Source organism: Sprattus sprattus (genome assembly GCF_963457725.1).
Source record: "Sprattus sprattus genome assembly, chromosome: 6".
In the NCBI taxonomy this organism is placed as follows: domain Eukaryota; kingdom Metazoa; phylum Chordata; class Actinopteri; order Clupeiformes; family Clupeidae; genus Sprattus; species Sprattus sprattus.
Window position 1 is genome coordinate 13,688,415 of NC_137925.1, and position 22,939 is coordinate 13,711,353.

Consider the following 22,939-nt stretch of genomic DNA (forward strand, 5'->3'; position numbering starts at 1 on the left):
ATTTCAAAAATGTAAAGTAAGTAATCGTCTCCAACCTCCAAGTCTGTATGCAGTAAATGCTCAGGTCTGAGTCCGCTTACATCGCCTAATCATCTGTGCAGAGTTATTAAAGGCACCCAGTGCAACTTTCGAGGCAAAAATAAACATTCAATTTCTAGTCTTTTTTACACGTAGTAAGTTTCAATAACCCCATACCATTACATATCGACATTCAAGGAGCAAAGATGAGACGTCGTTGTGTGGTGAGAACTGATAGAAAATCGTAAACAACAACAATCGCGGCCATTTTTTTCTTCAAATCTTTATTTATTGGTGCCACCAAAAAATGCTTAAAAAGGCAAAAAGCTTATTGTTCATACTGCTTACGTCAAGTTTACGTGGCGGACACAGGCATCCACAGAAACCGGCACATTCCTTCACACCAAGGAAATCCCAGTCCTTGGGAAATCCAGGCCAGGTTTTTTGCGCAGCGTTTTCAAACGTAGCTCACTATGAGTGAGTGTGAGAAAAAAAACAGCCCTGTTTACAGCGCTGATTGCACAGCAGACGCTCCGCGGATCCGCTACGTTTATACGCGTATGCACACCATCGACTATGATAACGAAGAAAGGCATCTGTTACCTTTATGACTAGGATATCCCAGACTGGAAACACATTTCTTAAGAAACGTTTACAACCTGATAGTCTATGTTATTTGAGACAGCTACAACGAGGTTGCTAGCCTTAACGTTAGAATTAAAAAATCTCAGACGGCTAGGCTGGTAAAAAGACAGCAGGGTGGGAGGAAGAAAAGCGGTCTGCAGTTGATAAAACGATTCCCGCGGTTAATATTTTGGTACAAACGGCATCCAGGCTTGGTCATTCATGGGAGGTGTTTAATTTTTCTGACATTTACGTTATCTATTGGAATGCCGTTCTGTCTATGATGCTCAATCCTCATCTGCACAATGTCGTCCCCGTCTGACCTACCAGCACACGCCATCTAGCTAGCTAGTCAGCTAGTCTTCTTAGGCAGCGTCGAGGAGGAACACCGTGCAGCTGAACGAAGAGTGTGTCCCTCCATTATTTTTGTAAGAAATGGAATGTGAAGATGCAGATAATCAAAGGATTGGAATATACAGCCTGTTTTTTGAGGCGCTTATGCATACAATCGTGTATGGACTGCACGATTTGTGAAGACATTCGAATACCATTGATATTCACATGTCCCATGCCGAAAAAAACCTAGCGTAGCTAGCTGGCTAACTGGCTTGAGATCTCCCCAACAACAGACTCCCGAGAAATTCCAGTGCACGCCAAAAGGCTAGCACGCAGTTTGTTGGATGGCTATGTAACGTTATCGCATTCGTTTGCATTTTAAGAGTAAACCTTAGTTATCTAGGTCCTCAACGATTTTTTTTGTTAAATTATCAAGGAGCCATTAGACATAGCCCGCTGGTTAACTGTCTGAACAACCACGCATCTCTGGAAAACCAGAATCTAGCTAGCAGAGCTAGCGGGTTTTTTTTTTCAGGACTGTGGACAACAACCGCAAGCTAGGTAGCCGCTGACCAGGCTATCTACGCTTATTTTACTGAGTGAAAACAGTTGCAAGACTTTAAAGAATAATTTTGTTTTGCTAGGATTGGACTTGCTTACAGGAATGAGGTCTAGTAAACGAAGAAATTATTTGACCTTGTTTTACGGTCTGCTCCTGTCCCTCTCAACAATCTACCTCGGGCCCGCAAATGGAGAAAGTAAGTGGTTGCGTTAACTTGTACATTTGGTCACCACTCACCACCAACATTTAACGTTAGTTATGTGTGTGAAGTCATTGACTGTTTTGTTGTTGTTGTTATTGTTGAGAAATTGAGTGGCTTTCCATGTTGTATTTACCACTGGAAAGACCAATTAAACTGTTACATTGGACAACTTGACAAACTTTAATTGAGTGATCCTGAAACCTCAATCTCGCACTTCAGCCTTAATCCCAATTGACTGACATCACCATCACCAGCTATCACACAATGGAAGCTGTATGGTAACTTTAGTTTACTACATCCTAAAGTTGATATCTTCAGCCTTAATCAATGTCCGTTTCTTTTCATTGCCACTTTATATCAGGGACCAGGAGTTCCATTAGTTATTAAATTCAGTGGGTCAATTCACGTTAACGCTGTAACTGTAACATACATCTTAAGAAATGTTATCTTTGAACCGTCAACTCGTCAGCGGGTACTTACCCTGCAGAGTTTGTGAAGGAGGGAGCTAGAGCTTTTGGTCCTCCAATGCAACATGTTTGCCTTTAAATAATCATGTAATCGAGCTGATGGTTGTATACGTTTTCGAACTAGTTAATACATGCTACGTTGGTATAAATCTACGGAATCACTCACGTTTGAACATGCGGCAAGAGGTTTACGAGCGTCGGCTTTAACTAGGCTAAATTCCATTCCGTATTTTCAGCCTATTCTCAATCACCAGGGCAATCATACTTTGATATAATGTTTAACATACAATCCCGCATCCTAGAATCAAAATGTATTTCAGATGATTGAACGACCCAGTCAGAGGTTCCAAGTATATGCTCAGCCTGATATAATTGATTGTATTCAGCATATGCCCAGGGAATTGGCAGACAACTGATTTAGAATTTAGAAAGCAAAACTTTTATAAGGGCTGTGTTTAAAACAGAACACATCAGTTTTAAGTAGTTTGTTGGCCACCAGTCAAAAATGGCTTCTTGTTGCAGAGAGGAAACTTCCTGAAATCAGTATGGCATAGCAAGACCAAGTCAATAACCATATGTTAACTGGACAAAAACCAGGTTAACTGGACGATTGCTGAGTATCAGTGACCTGATTTTTTCCTCCATTGTTTGGCTGTTTACCACCTTTCAGAAAATGCCTCATGGTAAAGACTGTAATTGTTGTGTGGTCATCATCATATACCATGGGAATGTCACCTGTTGCAAACAATTGTTCTTTTGAGGCAATTTCCATACAGTCAAAAGTTTGTTGTTGGTACTAAACAACATTGCTCACATAGCGTGTACCACCCATGTTCCCCCATCAGTAATAATCTGCTCATTGTGTTGCTGGAGACGTAATGTCTAGTTCTCTACAATAGTGCCTGTCCGGCATGGAAATGATGAGATGCAACCCCTCACACGGAGAACTGCAGTACCTCGTATTGTTACGGTTGATGATTTAGTACTGTGGAGATGGAAGAGGGCATAAATATGCTCAAACGATATGCTCAGGGGAAGCAGACATTCATTTGCAGGTTAGAATCACATTTGGCCTTAATACATAAAAAAACACATCAAAAGTCCATAAATCATTACTCCTAAGTCACCCTCCCTTGTATCATGATGTGTGTTTTGAAAATGTATCAACAACTTGGTCAAAAGATGTGTTGCACTGTTGCTTGCCTCCTTGTTTTTTTTCTTTTCTTTTTTAAACGTCACCACAAAATTTCCATGTTTCCAAGTAAACTGCAAACAAAACTCCCTGGCCTGGGCCTACTCATCAAGCGCTGCAGAGAGAACGCTGTGCGTTTTAAAATAGCCAAGTCCAAACACCTCCACTTGTTAAACAGACCCGGTTCTGTTGATGGGATGAGTGAGGAGTTTGTGAAGTGTGTGTCGCTGGGTTTTAGTCCTAAGGCCGGCGGTTGCAATGCAGCTTGACCAAACGAGGTTGTCCTCTCTGTCTAATCTGCTCCCAGCCTCTGAGTGTGTGCGTACACACACACACACACACACACACACACACACACACACACACACACACACACAGATAGTTGTAGACAAAGCCTTACGGAACTGAATCTTTTTCTACCTGATATTCACGTTCCTCTTCACCGATGTTGTTGCACTCAATCAAATACAGAAGTGTACTACTCTCCCTCCCTCTCTCCTGTCCATCTCGCTCTCTTTCACTTGCTCTTTCTCACACACACACACACACTCACACTCACACTCTCCCCCCTCTCTCTCTCACACACACACACACACACACACTTTTCTTTCTCTCTCACACACAAACACACACACACACACACACACCTTTCTCTCACAAACACACACTTTTCTCTCTCACACACACACTCACTTTTCTCTCTCACACACACTCACTTTTCTCTCTCTCACACACACACACACACACACACACTTTTCTTTCTCTCTCACACACAAACACACACACACACACACACCTTTCTCTCACAAACACACACTTTTCTCTCTCACACACACACTCACTTTTCTCTCTCACACACACTCACTTTTCTCTCTCTCTCTCACACACACACTTACTATCTTTGTCTTTCTTTCTGTCTCTCTCTCTCTCTACTAACCCTTCCTTACCACTGCTCCTCTTTCTCTACCCCAATTCCCTGCTACTGCTATCGTCTTTATCTCTCCCTCCCTCCCCCACATCTCATTGTGAAAACTGTTATCAAGTGCTATGCCTCTTTGGTGTGGTACTGTATTTGCCCCCTATGACACCAAATTGCCCCCACCCCTCAGACTAAACCCACAGTTGTTGGAAAGCAAACACACTGCACCCATAGTCTCCTCAGTCTTATCTACCCCCAGTCGCCAGACATAGCTCAAAAGGTGATGTGCTCTTTACAGGTGCACAAGACGTTAGTCAGTGCCTCAGGTAGTGCACCGCTGTGGGGAGATATCTCTTGGCGTCTATGTGTGTTTAGGGCTGAGCGCTTTCCCAGTCTGGATAGTGGCGCAGATGACTGACTGGAGAAGGTCATTGAGAGGTTATCAAACGTAAACAGGAACGGGAGAGAACCATAACATCAATACTGATAGGTGTGTTTACTCAGAGATGAGGGCCGTGAAGCTGGAGAGTTCAGGTGTGTGTGTGTGTGTGTGTGTGGGCTGGGGGTGGGGATGTGAGGGAGACGAAGACAGTAGTGTGTGTTTGTGGGAAATGTGAATGAATGTGAACCAGTAACTGTATCTAACAGGAGGTGTAGGAAAGTGTGTGTGTGTGTAAATGTCTACGATGTGTGTGATGTCCTCAGGAGCAGATGATCCTCCTATTGCTGCTTGTGTTGTCCAGCTGCAACTGTTTACCAACTGTTTTATTTATCCATTTTTTGTTGATTTGTTGGAGGGTGTGTGTGTGTGTGTGTGTGTGTGAGTGACCCTCCTTTCACCCTGTGGTAGCCGCCTGTTGGATTAGCTACTCTTTCGAGAGGCGTTCCAGACATCTGACGACTTGGGCTCTGAGCTGTCCCTGATAAAGTTTGTCTCTGCCAGTTAGGAGATTTCTAGAGTGTCACAATGTCTGCTATCAGAGAAGCTGCCAGGATATTGTGTGAGAGTGAGAGTGAGAGAGAGTGAGAAAAGGAGGTTTTACAGGAGGTTGTAAGAGGTGCTTTATTTGTTTGTGACACGAGACTGCCCCCTTGAAAGTGGTGGCGGGGATTCTATTTCTGGAGGGGAGACGATTTGAGAGACATGTGGGTGTCACTGGTGTCCCAGGATTACGGAGGGAGGATACCCAGCTTGGCTCTTCCGTTTGAACCTCACCTCTGCGCGTTTTATCACTAACGCACGCCGCCTAGATTGTATGTGTGTTATAACTATTATAAAATATATGTATGGTGAAGTACTCTCTCTCTGATGCACTGTCTCTCGTCCTCTCGCACACTCAAACTAATACACGTACACACACACACACAGATAAAATCCAGGCTGTGGAAATCCTCCAGAGTAGGACTGCTAGGACCAAGAAGACCCCTGCTGTGCTGTAATATTAGATTGGTGTGTTGCGTCTGTGACTCTTCTCCAGGGACTGTTGCGAAAGCAGCGGTCTGGACTGCAGTCGAGTCTAGTCTGTCTCCACAAACACACACACACACACACACACACAAACCCCTGCAGGTGGGTCCCATATCTGCTGATCTCTGGCCTGATGTTGTATTGGTTGATTGGCAGTGCAGACCTCTCATCACTCCTCTCATCTCCTCATCTCTCCCCTCCTCTGTTCCTCCTCTCCTCTTTTCTTCCTCTGATCTCCTTTCCTGCTCTGGCCTCTCTCCTCACCTATCTACCTCCATTCCTGACCTCACTCTTATCTCCTCTCCACTCCACTCCCCTCTCCATCCTTTCTCTTCTTTCTCATCTCTACTCCTCTCCTCCTCCTCCTCTTTTCATTCCTCTCTTCCCTCTCATCTCTCCTCTCCTCTGCCCCATCATTAGCTGCCTGCTCACTCAGCAGCAGCAGTTCCCCCCTTCCCATGCAGGTGTGGGCGCCAGGCATTGATGCTGACTCAAACACACACACACACACACACAAACCGACTCCGTTGAACCAGCCTCTCGTCTTGGGGCCCTGTCAGCCTATAGGAGAACAGGTGCAGCCCGCTCTGTCTAGACAGGGTGAAAAACATACAGCGTGCTTGCTGGCCTTGACTACACCACAATGAAAACAAAAACAAGGTCGTGGGAAGTGCAATTATTTCAGGTGCGTTGTGCATTATCATTTAAATGGTGGCTTCAGTGCACCTTTTCAGAATAAGAAGATATTATCCTGTAGTTAACTGGTAGAACAATGTGCTAAAACCAACAACAAGGTAATTGACTCGATTACCGCCCACACACTGATGCACATGAATAGCTGTACAATACTGCCAGTTGCTTTGGGTAAAAGTGTCTGATTGAATGACAATGTAAAACTTTAGATATTACACTTGATTAGGATCGTAGACATAAAAAGCTTTGAAATGTAGTCAAAACTATTGCACCCTGTTGTGCCCTGACCAGAGGACACCATCGGTGACGTTCGGCATGGACTTAAAAGGGGAAATTTCCAATGGTATTGCCATGGTGTCTTTTATGTACCTGTTAAAGAAAAAAGGCTGCATTGCACAGCTCTAAGGGATGACCACAGTTTTGGCTTCATAATGGACGCCCGATGCACCAATACAGTCCTCAACTCTGTTTAATTCCACTTGTGTTTTGTTCAGCCAATCCCTTTTTCAAAACATCCCAAAGGGTAGGTGTGTGTGTGTGTGTTTGTGTGCGCGCGCACGCGCTATGGTTGTGAAAGTCTTGACCACATTAAGTAAACTTTCATATTCTATTGTTTCACCTTTTTTATTGGCTGTTTTCCCCCCCAGACAAAGATCTGTCCTTCCACTCTGTTGTGTTGGACCTCTGCTGTGTAAGCCAAAGTTTAGCTTGTTGAAAGGAAAGACAGGCCTTTGGCCTTGGAGGCATAATGAGTAATCTGGCTCTTACAACATCAAAGTCTCGATTTATTAAAAACGCACACCAAGTCTCTTAATTTAATGTGTTTTGAACTTACATTGCTGTAAAAGTTGCAAGTGTTTTCATGTAGGCCCATGGCTTGGCGCAATTACGATGTGTGGTTGACACAGGTTAGGGCATGTAAATATGAAAACATTGTTTTGTGACACTGATTTAATGAGCTCCCATTTGTGTCTCTTCCCTCTTGCTTTCCTATATTTCTCTCTCTCTTTGTCAATCTGTCTCTGTTTTTTCTCTCTTTCTTTTCCCCCTCCCCCCCACTTTCTGCCATTCTCTGTTCTGTCGTTCTCTCTCCATCTTTCTCTCTTATCTATTCCTCCACCCCCTCTTTTCCTCTTTGCAGTCTGTGGCCCGAGCATCGACATCGCAAACGACTTTGCGGACTTCAGCCGCTTGGAGAACTGCACGGTGGTGGAGGGCTACCTGCAGATCGTGCTCATTGGCGACAAGAACAGCGGGGCCAATCAGGAGATCTTTCGAACGCTCAGCTTCCCTAAGCTCACCGTCATCACCGACTACCTGCTTCTGTTCCGCGTGCCGGGCCTGGACAGCCTAAGCACGCTCTTCCCCAACCTTACGGTCATCCGCGGGCACAACCTCTTCTACAACTACGCGCTGGTCATCTTTGAGATGACTAGCCTCAAGGACATCGGGCTCTACAACCTGCGGAACATCACACGTGGCGCCATCCGGATCGAGAAGAACCCGGAGCTGTGTTACCTGAAATCACTGGACTTTCCACGTATCATGGACACGGGCAACAACTTCATCGCTGGCAACAAGCAGGCCAAGGAGTGTGGCGATGTGTGCCCAGGCCTCATGGAGGACCAGCAGCAGTGCGTCGACCAACGCTGCTGGACTTCCAGCCACTGCCAGAAAGGTAAGCGCCACTCCCCCAGCCTTGAGCTTTTCCCTCTGGGCTCGGCGAGTAGGAATCCCTGGGGATCCAGCAGAGATCCAGGCCCATGCCTGTTGAGTTTATCCAGGGAAGTGCCACAGAGGCGGAAGGCCTAGCGGGGTGTTTGTGGGGCTAAGGAGAGAGGCTTTTGGACGGGAGCAGAGGTGGAGAGTCTGGCATCTCCAAATACTCTTTTGAAACTCCTTGTATCTGGTATCAGTTTGAGAGCCCAATCCAAGGCAAAGGCCAGTCGTTTAGCCAGAGTGTGCGTGTGCGTGTGTGTGTGCGTGTGTGTGTGCGTGTGCGTGTGTGTGTGTGTGTGTGTGTGCGTGTGTGTGTGTGTGCGTGTGTGTGTGTGTGTGTGTGTGTGTGTGTGTGTGTGGATGCCTGTCTGGATGCCTGTCGGTCTGCCTGGTTGTTTGTCTACAGTCTGGCTGCGCTGTATCTGGTGTGAAGGTCTTGAGCATGTGAGGTTATTAGCTGGCTTGTGCTGCCTCTGTCTGGACACCCGCTGGCCTGCTGAGCTGTGTGTGTGTTTATCTGTGTGTTTTGTGTGCATCTAGTGTCCGGCAATCCTGTTGTGTCTGTGCCACAGACACATAACCTAAGTGAGGGCTAACTCGGAACACACAGTTGGCTCGAATGCGCATAGGTCTGTGATGGCTCATCGGCCCAGGTCCTGGTCACCGCTCCATTGGAATGACGTTGTCTTGATGCCTTTAGAAACAATCCCTACCAACTATTTCTCAGCTGTGTTGTTGTGCTGTCTGGAACCCCTAAGCCTGACCTGTGTTTTTTTTTTTTATGGACAGGAGCCTTACCTATGTTGTGTAGTCAGTTGTCTGTAGTGTTCTCTGAATCCCTGGCTTGACTCGTGTTGGTCTATGGCCAGGTGCTTAGCCTTTAGCCTTACTTGTGTTATGCTGCTAGCTGGCTGGCTGAGATGGCCAGAATGTACTTATACCGTCTTATTTAGCGGAGCCTTTAGGCCTACCTGTGTTGTTTTGTGTAGCTAGCAGTGGGTTTAGCTCTGGGACTGGGAGGAGTGTGGTGAGTGTTAGTGGAGCCCGCACTGGGATAGGGGAAGGGGAATTCCATTTAGAGAAGAATGTAAACCGCTCAGGAGAAACACATGCTCTCCTCTCCCTTTTTTCTTGCTCTCTCTCTGTCTCCTTTTTCTTTCTTTCTCTCTCTCTCTCTCTCTCTCTCTCTCGCTCTCTCGCTCTCTCTCTCTCTCTCTCTCTGTCTCCTTTCTCCCTCTCGCTCTCTCTTTTTTTTTACTCACTCATTCACTTTCATCTCATCTCATGCTCACACACTCTCTTACCGACACAGTCTTAATTTTTTATTTTGCTTCACACACATGCTTACTCTATCTGACTGTTGCTCATACACACAGATGCAAACACACTTTTATATGCCTTTTTCACATAGGAAACCCAAACATGTATCAGGTAAAAACAACACAGGATGGATCGCAAAGTTTCCCACTCAGTCTTCCATAACAGTAAAGTCACGGTTGTGGTGTATTCCCACAGTGTTGTACCTGATCGCGTTCATTTAACGAAAGTTCATGAACTCGTTCATAATTTTGGTGAATGTGAACTCAACGTACTGTAATACTGCCTGATGAACGATACTGTGAACGCGTTCATTCTGATGTCTGTGAACGGCACGTTCACTCTTTTTAATTTCGTTCAAGAAGGTTCTAAAGACTTCAGTTGAAAAACACACCGGAGTTTTTTGGAGTTGTGAACTTAGTTCAAAATGTTGAACTATGAACTGAACTAGTTCATTTTAAAATTTGTGAACTATGAACTGAAGTAGTTCATGTAGAAAGTGAACCTTCCCAACACTGCCTGACTGTATTTAATGGAATGCTATTGACACGATCCCCCACAAGACCTCTAAAACATACGAGGTCCTATGCCAGTTAAGCTAGCCATGAACTATCCTAGCTATCTCTTGCATAGGGAACCGTCTTTGTGGTTGGCAGTTGCTAGGTTGTGTTTATATGAAATAATTAGCTGCTAATTTAAACGTAATTCATACGAATGAAACCTATTATTATTCTTTAAATGTTGCCCTTGCCAATCATAGCAACTAGTCAAACAGGAAACACTGTATACTACATGGCCTGAAGCAAAGTTTAATTTCTCAAAATTAGCTCACCAATAAAAAACAGTCTTGGGTTCAAAGTGATCACAACAACTTGCAGATGGTGTTTAATGGCTTCCTCAAACAATCCTGAGAGAAATAATGGGACATCAATAAATCAAGTGCTTACTCTGATATCAATGTAGTCAATGAAGGCGGAGAGGTCCCCCTCCCCCTTGCCCATCTTGGAACACATTAATCCAGTTACTATTGGGGCCACGTCAGAAGCATGAATGTGACTAGGGTCTTCACGCTTAAGTTTGACTTAATCTTTTTGCTCCGTTTTCCACACGATCCCATAACAGTAACGATGAATAAGTGGCTCTCAGAGTGAGTGGAAATGAGGTACCTCACACACTCTCATGTTGTTGAGCAGTGCCTGGCTGGCCCATGTGTAAGTGTGTGGAGTGGAGTAATATTCTCATGCCTCTCTGGGCTGTTTACTGCCCTGGGCTTGGAGTTGTCTGTGTGCGGTTGCCAGATGCGAGCTTGGAGTTGTTTGTGTGCGGTTGCCAGATGTTTGTGATTTCACATTCTGACTTCTCCCCCTCATTCTCTTGCGTGGTGGGTGACACTAAATACTGCCTTCCAGAAAAGGCAAACGGTGGAAAAAGAGGAGGGAAAAAAATATACAGGACCGTATGTTTGTGTGTGTGTGTGTGTGTGTGTGTGTGCACGCACGCCCTCTTAGCTGATGAATAAATGTGTGTCTACCACATCAGGAGTGGAACAGAAAGCAGACCGGTGAGGGGTGTGTGTGTGTGTGTGTGTGTGTGTGTGTGTACATCGATGGGTATGTTAGTGTCTGTGCACTATGTTACCAATTTGCCACATGAATCAGAAGGCAGCTCGTCAGCACAGTGGCCCGTGTGTGTGTGTGTGTGTGTGTGAGTGGGCGACGTAGACTCAGACGTTAAGGCCTTCACAGCCCCTCCCTCTGCATAATTACCTTGTTTTTCTTCAACACAGATGTTACAGAGCAGCAGAGCTTTTCAGCTGACCCTCTCTCTCTCTCTCTCTCTCTCTCTCTCTCATTATCCCCAACAACAGAAATTGCTCTCTTCCACCACCAGCCCTCTTTCTCTACATGTCGTTTCTGCTAGGTATCCCATAGTGCACCTCTTCTCAAATGACATGCTTAAATACAGTAGGAGCTTGATTTGGCTTTCATCTTTGCCTGCATGTGTGTGTTTTGTGAATGTGGTTTTGGGACACTGAGGCAACGACTGGTGCCATTTCAATGGAACAGTGGTGATGTTTCACTCGGAATGTTGAAGACAGTTTTGTGCAGTTTAAGACAGAACAGGAGGAGACACTGGGGAATGTAGTTTTTAAAGCAGGGGACATTTTGCTATGATGCCCCCCCCCCCCTCAGTGTCTGTGGGGAAGTATGAGTGGGGGGGGGGGGGGTGATTGAAACATGTTAAGGGAGGGTCATCTTCAGTAGCGAAATCAATCATTAGGGTGTCTGCTGCTAGAGATGCTGCCATAGCTACAGGTGCCTCCTCCTCTTTTCCCTCTCTACTCCATCATCCTTTCACTCTCCCCTTTCAGCAGTTTCAGCTCCCCTCCTTGTCTCTCTTCCCTCCTTCTCCTTCTGTTCTCTCTGTTTTTCTCCTTCTGTTTTTCCCCTTCTCCTTCTGTTCTCTCTGTTTCCCCCTCTCTTTTTCTCTCTGTTTCTCCTTTGCCTCTTTTTTCTCTTTCCCCTTCTCTCCCTCTCCACTGTTTTTGTCTTCTTTGTCTCTGCTACCTGTTGCTGTACGCCAGTCCCTGCTCTGGGTTTATCTAGTAGAGGCTTATTTACTCCTGCTCATATCAGAAGCCCTTAATCAGAAACTGATAAGATGTTTATTGAAGTCCTTCACTAAAGTGTGTGTGTGTGTGTGTGTATGAGACACCATATCTGTTGGCAGAAGAGGCATTCCTGTCTGTCTACGGAAATAAACAAAAGAGATTTGGAAATGGACACCAGAGGCAGAATTACAGACAGACAGGCAGACAGGCAGGCAGACCATAGAGACTGAAAACAGGCTTCTGACTGAATAAAGCCTGACCTACATTGAGTCTTAAAGCAGCAGTAGGCAGCTTTGGTGAAAAACTACTGAAAAAACCTTCCAAACACCAGCTGCACAATTAACTCCCATGCTAACTTGTGTCTTTGGACGATGTAGTTGCCGATGTCCTGTGAATTATTTGTATTTATATATTTAAGAGCAGATGTGTGTAGCTGTCCTTCACATGACCATATACCATGAAAATTAATCTGGAGATGATGCAAGTACCGCCTACTTTTTCAAGTATGGTTTTGAAAGTAGCAAGTTGTTTGTGTTTGTTGTATAGTGTGAGATGCCTTTTCCGACAACCTGATTGGCTTACTATAATACAGGGCAGGACTTCCAATTACAGATCTGCCATCTTTCGCGTTCCCATTAATCTTTTCCCTCAGCGATTTCTCTCCTCCCTTAAAAAATCTCTGTATATACACACACTCACAGGCTCAGACACAGAGACACACAGAGACACACATACTCACATACACGCGCGCGCTAACTCCCCTGGCAGACGGACGAGGGAACCCCTCGTCAGGAGCAGTGGGATGCCGATGTCTGCTTTGATGCTGACTGGTGGCGGATCTGTTGCCATGGCAGCTGCCCACTGACAGCCTGCCATGATGGCTGGTGCTTAGTAGCAGAGAGGTGGCAGGCTTGTTATTTAAAAAAAAAAAAACAATAATAATCGAGAGGAACCAGGTTGGCATTTAAATCATTTACACGTTTTCTCGACACACTGTCTGACCTTTCAAAAAAAATCTGTAAAACTGAGATGCAGCAAATAACTAATGGCTCAATGCAATCAGGCACTTTCTCTATGCACTTTTTGTAAAACCTGTTGCTTAAGGACCACTGAATTTATGTCATTTTATTGGCTGTTGATTTAAAACATTCTCAAGAATCTCTACATCTTTGAGGAGGCTCGTGTGTGTGTGTGTGTGTGTGTGTATTAAGTAAATTAAGTTGATGATGAGCAACCCGCCGAGCTGTGTGCCAGGTGGAGTGATTCATCCAACTTCTGCACTCATTCATAAAAAGCTCACCCTGGTACACACACACACACACACACACACACACAAAACTCTAAAACTCATAAGCGCCTAAAATCTCACTCTTGGTCATATGGCAGATGGGTTCCCTTCCGACAATCTGCCAGCTTCAATTCACACACACCAGGCCTCTCCACTCTATTCTCTCTTCCCTTTCTCCACTTCTCTCTTCCTTTTCTCCTCTACTCTTTTCCCTTTCTCCTGTTCTTTCTCTCTCTCTTCCTCTCATGTTCCTGCATGTATGATGGTAGTATGATTGCCCCTCTTCTTGCAGTTGTTTGACAGCTTGTTGGCAAGTGGTTTTCTGTCTGGTCTGCTCTGGTCTGGTCTGGTCTGGTCTGGTCTGGTCTGTCTTTAATGCTGGATCTGGGGTCGCTGGTATGGCAGTTCCATGTTCAGATAAAGGGACTTAGTCAGCCCAATATAGCACACAGGGGAACACGCTGCTCTTCGAGCTTGGCCCCCTTTAATGACAGATATAGCTGCAGTAGGAGACGGAGGAGAGCATGGTGCTCAGGGCTTGGCCTTATTGGCCAGCCGGCAAGACCATGAGTTCCCCTGTCAAAAGCTTATGTCGGTGTGGAGTTGGCTGCTTTGAACCGTGCTTTTAGAGTTGACATGATTATCGGCCTATACACCTGAGAGTGGTAAAGGCTTATAAAAGCGTCTGCTAAATAACGAAATATATATGACTAGAGGTGTCTTTAAGGAAAACATTTACACTACATATTGCCTCTTTAAAACTACATGAATATTTGAACAAATAGCAGCAAAATTGAGAAGAGGGCCCCACACACGCAGGCCCACACCCTCTGCACCGTCCCAGAGAAGCACACACGTCAGCAAGATACACACAAACACACACACACACAAACACACACACAGACTCCGACCGACACAGTCCAGCCCTGAGGGGATTGTTTTGACTGAATAGAGAGAACAGTCTGAACTCTAAGTTCCCTTGTCAAAATCCCACACGTCCCCAACCTCCCCCCATGCCTCAAGGGGTTTACGAAGCTTATCGCTCATCAAAGCTAAACAGCTTCTCCTTGGGGTCGACCTGCACGCCTCTCAACACGCACCTCTTAAAAAGGTGTTGACCTCAAAAACTACAGAAAACAAGAAATACATCCCTGTTGTTGATCTCTAAAACCGATAAGAAATCCGTCCCTGTTTAAACAAGCCATGTTAAGTGTATTGTGTGTCGATCTTAAGTGGTTCCCTACGGGGTACTGGGGTCTGATTTAAACTTCAGCTGTCAATGTGTTCTCAAAATTTCCAACCAACACATGAGATATCGGTGACGCTTGATTATCACTTTTTTAATTTTTTTTCATAAACACACACATAGTCTTCAGATCCACAGCTGTTTCTCCAGAGCTGACATTCCTTGAATGATGCTGATCACCTTCTTGGGACATTTGAAGGCTTCATGGTCCACGATAGCCTCCAATTAAAACATTTTGGTACACACAATAAAGCTGTTGTTTGTCTTGCTGCTGGCGGAAGTGTGTTTGTGACAGTGGGAACAAAACACTGACAGACTACTCTCTTTGAAAACTTAACGTAACGCCCCGCTGCCAGCCCTTTTCCATTTCTTAAAAATTGCCTTTATAATTTTTTTTTTTTTTTTAACTGAAGTTGTTGTCTCTGGCGTAGGCCTACTGACATGAGCCCCTCTCTTTACACCGGTGATGTAACGCCACATTGATATTAAAACAGTCAGTTAGATTAGGCAACTCAACGTTGTGAATGAATGAGAAATTGACTGATAAGGAAGCGCTCACTTCAAAATGGCGGTCATTAGCCTGCCCCACGTTTATTGGTTGAGATGCAGGACGAGCCGTAGGCAACTTTTACCTGCCAGTGGCCACATAAGCTAGTAAGCATCCACGCCTCTTAGATAGGCTGCCTGACGATTGAGTTGACTTTTTAACGGAATGATTCATTCTCGTCAGTTATGTTTGTTAAATGCCCCCTTTATTTACCATGGCTGATAGGTTGATCAAATTCACACACACACATACACACACACAGAGGAATGTGTTTAGGCCATAAGTTGAGTGATGATGTTCTTGTACTGTATTTGTGTGTGTGTGTGTGTGTGTGTGTGTGTGTGTCTCAAACCTTATCTGTCACAGATATACACACAGATATGTTCGTCCCTCAGGCTTTCCTGTAGTGGTTTGTCTGGACCTGCTGACATGGTGGAAAACTGTGTGTGTGTGTGTCAGTGTGTGTCATTTGCCTTGTGTATTTCCTTCCACATCACTGGAGCATTTGCAAAAACAAAGTCAGACTCCAGGTGCTAGTCCTTGAGTCATTGCTGCTCTGCTTCTATGCAAATCATCCCCACATTGCTTATTGTGGCCCCGGATATGTCCATGTTCAGACGTGCTCAGCTACATTAACACACAAACACACACACACACACACAAACTTGGGCACACATACAATACAATGTTGTGATGTCAGCCATGTGGGTTCTAGTGGTCTGTTCAGACACACACACACTGTGGGATGATGTCATGATGGGTTCTGGTGTGTTCCATTCATCGCTCGTCAGGCCTGGGTTCCCCTTGGCTCCGGATGGACAGAACACTTCCGTGAGAGCAGAGGAGTGCTGAAAGGGCTTCTGTTTCCTCTATCCCACGAGAGCGAGAGAGACCAAGAGAGAGAGAGAGAGAGAGAGAGAGATACATACTTACTACCCAGAGAAATCAGCCTCGAGGGGGGCGCATTAAGATAAAAACCCATATAAATCATGATTTAGCAAGACCAGGAGGATCAGGCTGAGAGCAGGTGATAGAGAGGAGAATCAGAGGGAGGCGATGGGGGTGGAAAGATGGGGAGAGGAAGATAAACTGGTAGAGAGAGGGGTTGGTTTGGAGAGAGAGTAGTTGAGAAAGATGGAAATGAAGACTTGAGATTAAAGTGAATTTAACAGTGATGTTGGGTGTAGGATGTGCGTGTGTGGGTGAATGAGTATAAAGTTTTGTGTGTGAGGTTGCTTGTGAGAACAGGTTGCTTTGAGTCAGGCAGTAGTGGTGCTGAGTAGGGCTGTCAACGAATATTCGAAGTTCGAATATTCGTTCGAATGGTATCCAAAAACGCGAATTCGAACGTGAAAATTAATATTCGAATGTGAAAAAACACTCCCGCGGTACAAGCGCCTCTATCTGCTTTGTGAATGAGCCTCTGTCTGTTCGCGATGTCCCTCATGTAATGTTTAGTACTGATCTTATCAGGACTCTTATTGTGAAATGATGCGTGAACCGGAAACTAGTGTAACGTACCTGAGAGTGGAAGACGGTTCATTTAATAAAGACTCCTGAACTTGCAGTATATGTGGATACCGGGTAATACTTTCTATGATAAAGTACAAGTCAATACATGGTGTCAGAAGTGGGATAATATTCGAATGTGAAAAAACACTCCCGCGGTACAAGCGCTTATCTGCTTTGTGAATGAGCCTCTGTCTTTTCGCGATGTCCCTCGTTTTAAAGTAAGGAAGCAGTGCTGCTTGCGATGATCGTCCTTATAGCCTAATGTTTTTTTTTTCATTGAGAATAACCCATCAGTTTAGCCACGGTTGCACTACATTACAAAATCATATAGCCTACGTTCATCATTTTTGTTCCTGGCTATTTCAATTGGTTGTCTGTGCAAGACAACAGACATGGACAATTATTCTTTCTTATTCACAACTGTTCTGAGCAGGACTTACACAGGCTATGCCATTCAATAAGCATCCGAAGTAGAGCAGGGGAGCTAGTAGTCTGGTTGGTGAAAGCTGCTGTAACGCAATGTTCTCGGCAAAGTCCAAGACAGCTTTTTTTCCGCATTATTGACGTATTGACGGCAACTGCGTAAAATAGGCAACCAGATATTCGAATAGTTCGAATTTGTGATTTTTTTCCAAACGAACATTCGAATGTCATTTTTGAGCAATTTTGACAGCCCTAGTGCTGAGGCGGGTTTGTGAATATCAGTATAGTGTGTTTATGTGAGAAGGTGAGAGAGAGAGAGAGAGTGTGTCTGTGTGTGTGTGACTGCAGGTGTGAGTGGGCAGGAGGTTGATGTGTGTGTGTGTGTGTGTGTGTGTGTGTGTGTGTGCTTGCGTGTGCGAGACAAAATATCCTTGTTTACCCTGTTGTCTATTACTTCTGGTTTAAGAGGCAGTTGGAATGATGTAGCCGTGAACACATGCCCGGTCTGCCATGTGAGGAATGTTCTCCCCTCATCAGATCACACACACACCTACCTGATGTAGAGTGTTAAGTTTTCAGTTTATGAGGGAGAGAACAAATAACTGGATTATTTTATTGTGTGTGTCTCTGAGACCACGTTGGACTGCTAACTGCTGCTTTATGAAAATAAGTTGTCTCTTTATTACTGTCGCCTGTTCTTGGGTAGGGATGGAGGCTTTATCTCTGTGTTGTGTGTGTGTATGTGTGTGTGTGTGGAAAAGGAAAAGAGTAACAAGTTATGTAGTTTCTATGATAATCCTGCTATGCAGAAAATGTAGAATAGAGTTAAGTTGTGACAACACAGACATATATGCACACACACACACACACACACACACACATCCACTCATATACACACTGACCTCATCCCCCTTTTAGTCACACGCATGCTCTTTTGCTCATACACATTCTCACACACTTTTTTTTTCTTGCATGCTCTCTTTCTCTCTCTCTCTCTCTCACCCACACACACACACACACACACACACACACACAGATTTATGTAACACTTGTCCGCATTAAGCCTCGTGCCCCCCAGTAGTCACACGCTGGTGTTTAATTGCCGGAAGCTTTGGGCCGGGAGGGATAAATAAGCCTTTCTTCTCCTGGCCCACCCGCTCACACAAGCATTTCCCACTGTCAACACTATTGTTTGAGAGAGAGAGAGAGAGAGAGAGAGTGAAATAGAGAGAGAGAGAGAGAGAAATAGAGAGAGAGAGAGAGAGAGAGGGAGAGAGAGAGTGAAATAGAGAGGGAGAGAGAGAGTGAGTGAAATAGAGAGTGAGTGAAATAGAGAGCGAGCGAGAGAGAGAGAGATAGAGAGAGAGAGAGAGAGAGTGATATATATATATATATATATGAGAGAGAGAGAGAGAAAAAAATAGGAGTCAGGGGAAGCAAAAGATACAGAAATAATCAGGGAGGGAGAGAGAGGGAGAGACTGACTGAGGGAGAGAGTGGGGTGGGGGGAGAGTATAGGAGCGGGAGACTGAATGATTGAGGAAAAAAGGAGATATGGAGGGGGGGGAGCAAGTAGGAGTAAGTAAGAGACTGATGGAGAGAAAATGTAGAAAAGGGGACAGTTTGTACACTGAGAAGGACGTTCCTTATAACTTATTTAGGAAAATGCACTCAGAAACTCAGGTGAGAAAGATGTGAGCAAAAAGGTGTGAGCACTGAAATCCAGGAGACTGAAATCCATGGGCTCTAGTGCCTGTCGCTAAACTCACAGTTACTAGCATCAGTGGCTGATAGGGGTGGGAATGGGAATCTCTGGGCACCTCACAATTTGATTCCGATTCAGAGGTCAACGATTCGATTTTAAACCGATTATTGATTTTAAGCCGATTATCGATTCTAAACCAAATATCGATTCTAAACCGATTATCGATTATCAATTTTAAACCGATTATCGATCATCAATTCTAAACTGATAAAATGATTATCGATGCACTCATAGGTGCTCGAGTCAGTGACTAAAATCCATTGTGCTAGCTTCAGTGGCTAAACCCTAGGGAGTTAGCGCCAATGGCTAGCTTCAGTGGTTAAACCCTAGGGAGTTAGCGCCAGTGGCTAAACCCATGGGTGCTAGCATCAGTGGCTAAACCCATGGGTGTTGGTGTCAACCAATCCTGGCTTTCTGGATTCAGGTTTTTCACACAGCACAGCTCTGGGCCAGCTGGCCTCCGCTACATTAACAGTAGTAGCCATAGGAAAAGCAGGGCACTTGAGAACAGGGAATGTTCTGTGTGTGTGTGTGTGTGTGTGTGTGTGTTCTATGTGTTTCTCATAAATCTTCCCCCTCTCGCTCCTCTTCCTCCTTTCTTCTTTTCTTCTCAATTTTTTTCCTCCTGTGCCCTCGGCGGCCACCCATTCCTGGAATAAGTGGGTGTGTAAGCCATGCTGTAATTACATGCCACAGCATTGGGCGTGTGTCTGTGTGTGTTTCTGTGTGTGCACCCAGCACTGACCACACTAACTGATGTGCAAGCCTTGTTCATCTGTAAAGCGAATCTGGTCATATGTTGTCCTCCTGTTTCCAATCAATCAATCTGTTAGTCAGTCAATTAATCAGCCAATCAATGACTGTGTGTTCACGTGCGTTCTCGTTATCCCACCAATCCCTCTCTCTGACAGTAATCAGATCTGAGACATCATGTAAACACAGAATCTGGTTTAATCTGGCTTTGAAATCTGGCTTTGAAATCTGATTAGCACAAGTAGATGTTTGCCAAGGGCTGGTAGGCTTTGGTAGGGTTGTTTACAGTTAATGTAATTGCCAGACCCTGCAGAAGTTGGGGTGGACCGGATGCACACATTGAAGGGTGAACGCTAACACAGATGTACACTGAAGACGCCGGCGATGGGCGTTATGTCACAATGGCTTGTCCATGCTGGCAATGTCTATACGAATGACATCCTCCGGGGGATTCAGCATGGTTGTCTTTTTAGAGAACCAGTTTACTGTGACGACAAATACTAGGGATTTCGTGGTCTTGATCCATCTCTGGCTGTGCGGATATCTGTGTATGTAGCTGACTTTCCTCCCCACTTCACCCACACGGGAGTGGTGTGTGAAGTCACAGTTTGCAGCCTGCACATCACCATTGTACAGCAGAGATGTGTATGTTTGTTTGGGGTGTAGTGGTACACAAAATTCACGTTTGGGTATGATCTCGGATTTGGGGTCACGGTTCACTATGTACCTCGGAGTTGATGAATAACAATAAGAATTGTCCATAAAAAAAAAAAATAACAATAAGGAATGCTCTATCATAAGACCTGTTGATGAATTCTGAACTGCAACTTGCACAGAGCACGCACAACTGACTGACTAAAATGCACATGTGAAGGCACATTGGAGTGAGGCTCAAGCACCAAATATGGTGACATATCTGCAGTGATAAATACTCGACACCGTTCGTTATTCTTCTCTGCACGGCCCTGAGTCTGATGCGAGAGACAGCGTGGTCGCTACGGGGAGAAAGACCTCCAGTCTGGTGTTGTCTTGTTCCACTAATCGACACACTCAGTCGATGCTGTTGCTAACGAAATGTTTGAAGGGAATCAACAGGCACGTCCCACCTCAGTTGATACAGGTCGTTTTTCCAGTGATTTAGACTAATCTGGCTAAACTGCCTACTAGCATGCTACAGCTGTTAGACAACAACCGGTGCACAATAAAACTGTCCGGGTAAAATGCTTCTGAATTTCTGTTCCGGGGTTGCACTTATTTTAGACATAAATGTACTATTCTGACAATAATTGTTTGTGTCACAGAGCCGGGGAAGTTACATACCAAACTGATCTCCTGTACCAAACAGTTCAGTATGAATACGCATGCCATTTCTCTGTGTGTGTGTGTGTGTGTGTGTGTGTGTGTGTGTGTGTGTGTGTGTGTGACATTAGCCCCACTGTGTATGGCAGCTTGTAGAGGAGAGTGCAATACTCTCCTCCATACAAAATAAGCAAAGGGAATGTGTGTTGGATGTGGAAGAGACTTAGAACATTCCTGAGATCCCACAGCACTCTCCTGTGATAAGAAAACCAAAAGTGAGACAATTAGGAAGACTGGTCCTTAGGTCTCCTATGGCGCGTGTTTGTGAGCGACATTTTCTGTGTGACTATGAGCCTTTGTTAGTATTTAAGAAGTTATTAATATTAAAATAAAAATGTTCTGTTTGTGTTTAGGGTGGGAACCTAATAGGAACATTAAATACCATGGATACTTGCAGACACCTTCCTCCTGCCACACACACAGCGGTCTTTGCCGTGAACACTCATGAAATGCATCAAGTGTGTAAATGTAAACGACTAAATGTTAATGATAATGTGTGTTTCTGTGTAAGGGAGTGGTATGAGCAAGAGCCTGTGTGTGTGTGTGTGTGTGTGTGTGTGTGTGTGTGTGGATGCTAGAGAAGTGGAGAGACGAAAGGAGTGCGAGAGTTCTGCTTGTGGGAGTTCTGCAGTGTTCTGTTCTCAGGTTATGGTCTTCAGGGAGGCCTGCATTCTCCTGTTCTGTGTTCTGGCTGCCCCTTTGGGAGTTCTGCATTGTTTCATTTCCAGCTCAAGAGCTCAGTTAACCTCAGCAAAGTCTTTGAAATGAAACAAGTGCTGTTTGTTGTTCTCCGTGTGTGTGTGTGTGTGTCTCTGTGTGTGTGTGTTTGTGGTTGTTCAGAATAGGTATGATATGTCTGATTTTTCTAAGATGAAGAGAGCGTGTGATGTGGCTTTGGGGTTTTGAGTGAGAAATTCTCCCTTAAGGTGTGTGTCCGTGCTTTATCACATGGCTTGATGATCTCATCATCGTGTGTGTGTGTGTGTGTGTGTGTGTGTGTTTGTGTGTGTGAGAGAGTGTGTTTGAGAGAGAGACAGACAAAAACAGAGTGACCAGCCAAAGGAATACTGTGTTCCCGGCAGCCAGAGGAACTGCGGCCTTGCATGCGGATGTTAAACATTGCCTCCAAACCTGCGTACACACACACACACACACACACACACACACACACTGTTTATTTGTGTCTTGCAACTGCAGTTTCCCCATAGTCCATCTCTTTCTCTGAGCTGGTGTGTGTGGGGTCTGCCTCAGGTGAGACTGGCGTTGCTAGTTAGGTGAGGGTTTTGTTATGGAAACAGTGACACACACACACACACACACACACACACACACACACCATGGTTGTTTTGGCTCCTGGTGGTCAATTTCATACCAACCAGTGACTCCTGTCGTTCTCTCACTTGGGAGTTACCTTGGTTGTAGAGAGATGTGTGTGTGTGTGTGTGTGTGTGTGTGTGTGTGTGTGTGTGTGTGTGTGTGTGTGTGCTTGTTTGTTTGTTTGAGGGATCTTGCAGTTAAAGTGGCTTGTAATAACAGAATGAATGAAATGTGACTTTTTATGTGTGAGTTTGAAGAGGGACACAAAGTATGTTTTCATTTGTAACTTCTGTGCATGCGTGAATAAAGAATAAAGTGAATAACTTGGTTATATATCGGTTAAGTGAGTTTGGGATTTTTTTTTTAATATTTGGTGTCTTGTGTATCAATGTATTGCGAGTAGAAATGCAATATATCGGCGTCTATGCCAGTGGGTTAATATTGTGATATATTTCGGCCTCTAGACCAGTGTGGTAATATTGTGGTGTATATCAGCGTCTAGGCCAGGTCTTCATCTAGCTCTAAACTAAACATTCCCCAATTTTCTCTCTGCAATTCTCTCTTTATCACCTCCTTTTTGTCATATGCATACTCGCTCGAA

The 22,939-nt window shown here is 44.8% G+C and overlaps 1 protein-coding gene across 1 annotated transcript in view; it reads left to right on the plus strand.

Annotated features, from left to right (window-relative positions):
• The first annotated feature begins 1,331 nt into the window (after positions 1-1,331).
• Positions 1,332-22,939, plus strand: part of LOC308367389 (insulin-like growth factor 1 receptor) — a 60,519-nt gene continuing 38,911 nt past the window's right edge. Inside the window, exons 1-2 of the mRNA XM_080841291.1 lie at positions 1,332-1,736; positions 7,623-8,159. Coding sequence (XP_080697417.1) covers positions 1,643-1,736; positions 7,623-8,159 — 631 coding nt within the window. The 5' untranslated portion in view covers positions 1,332-1,642. The remainder of the gene's footprint in view (positions 1,737-7,622; positions 8,160-22,939) is intronic.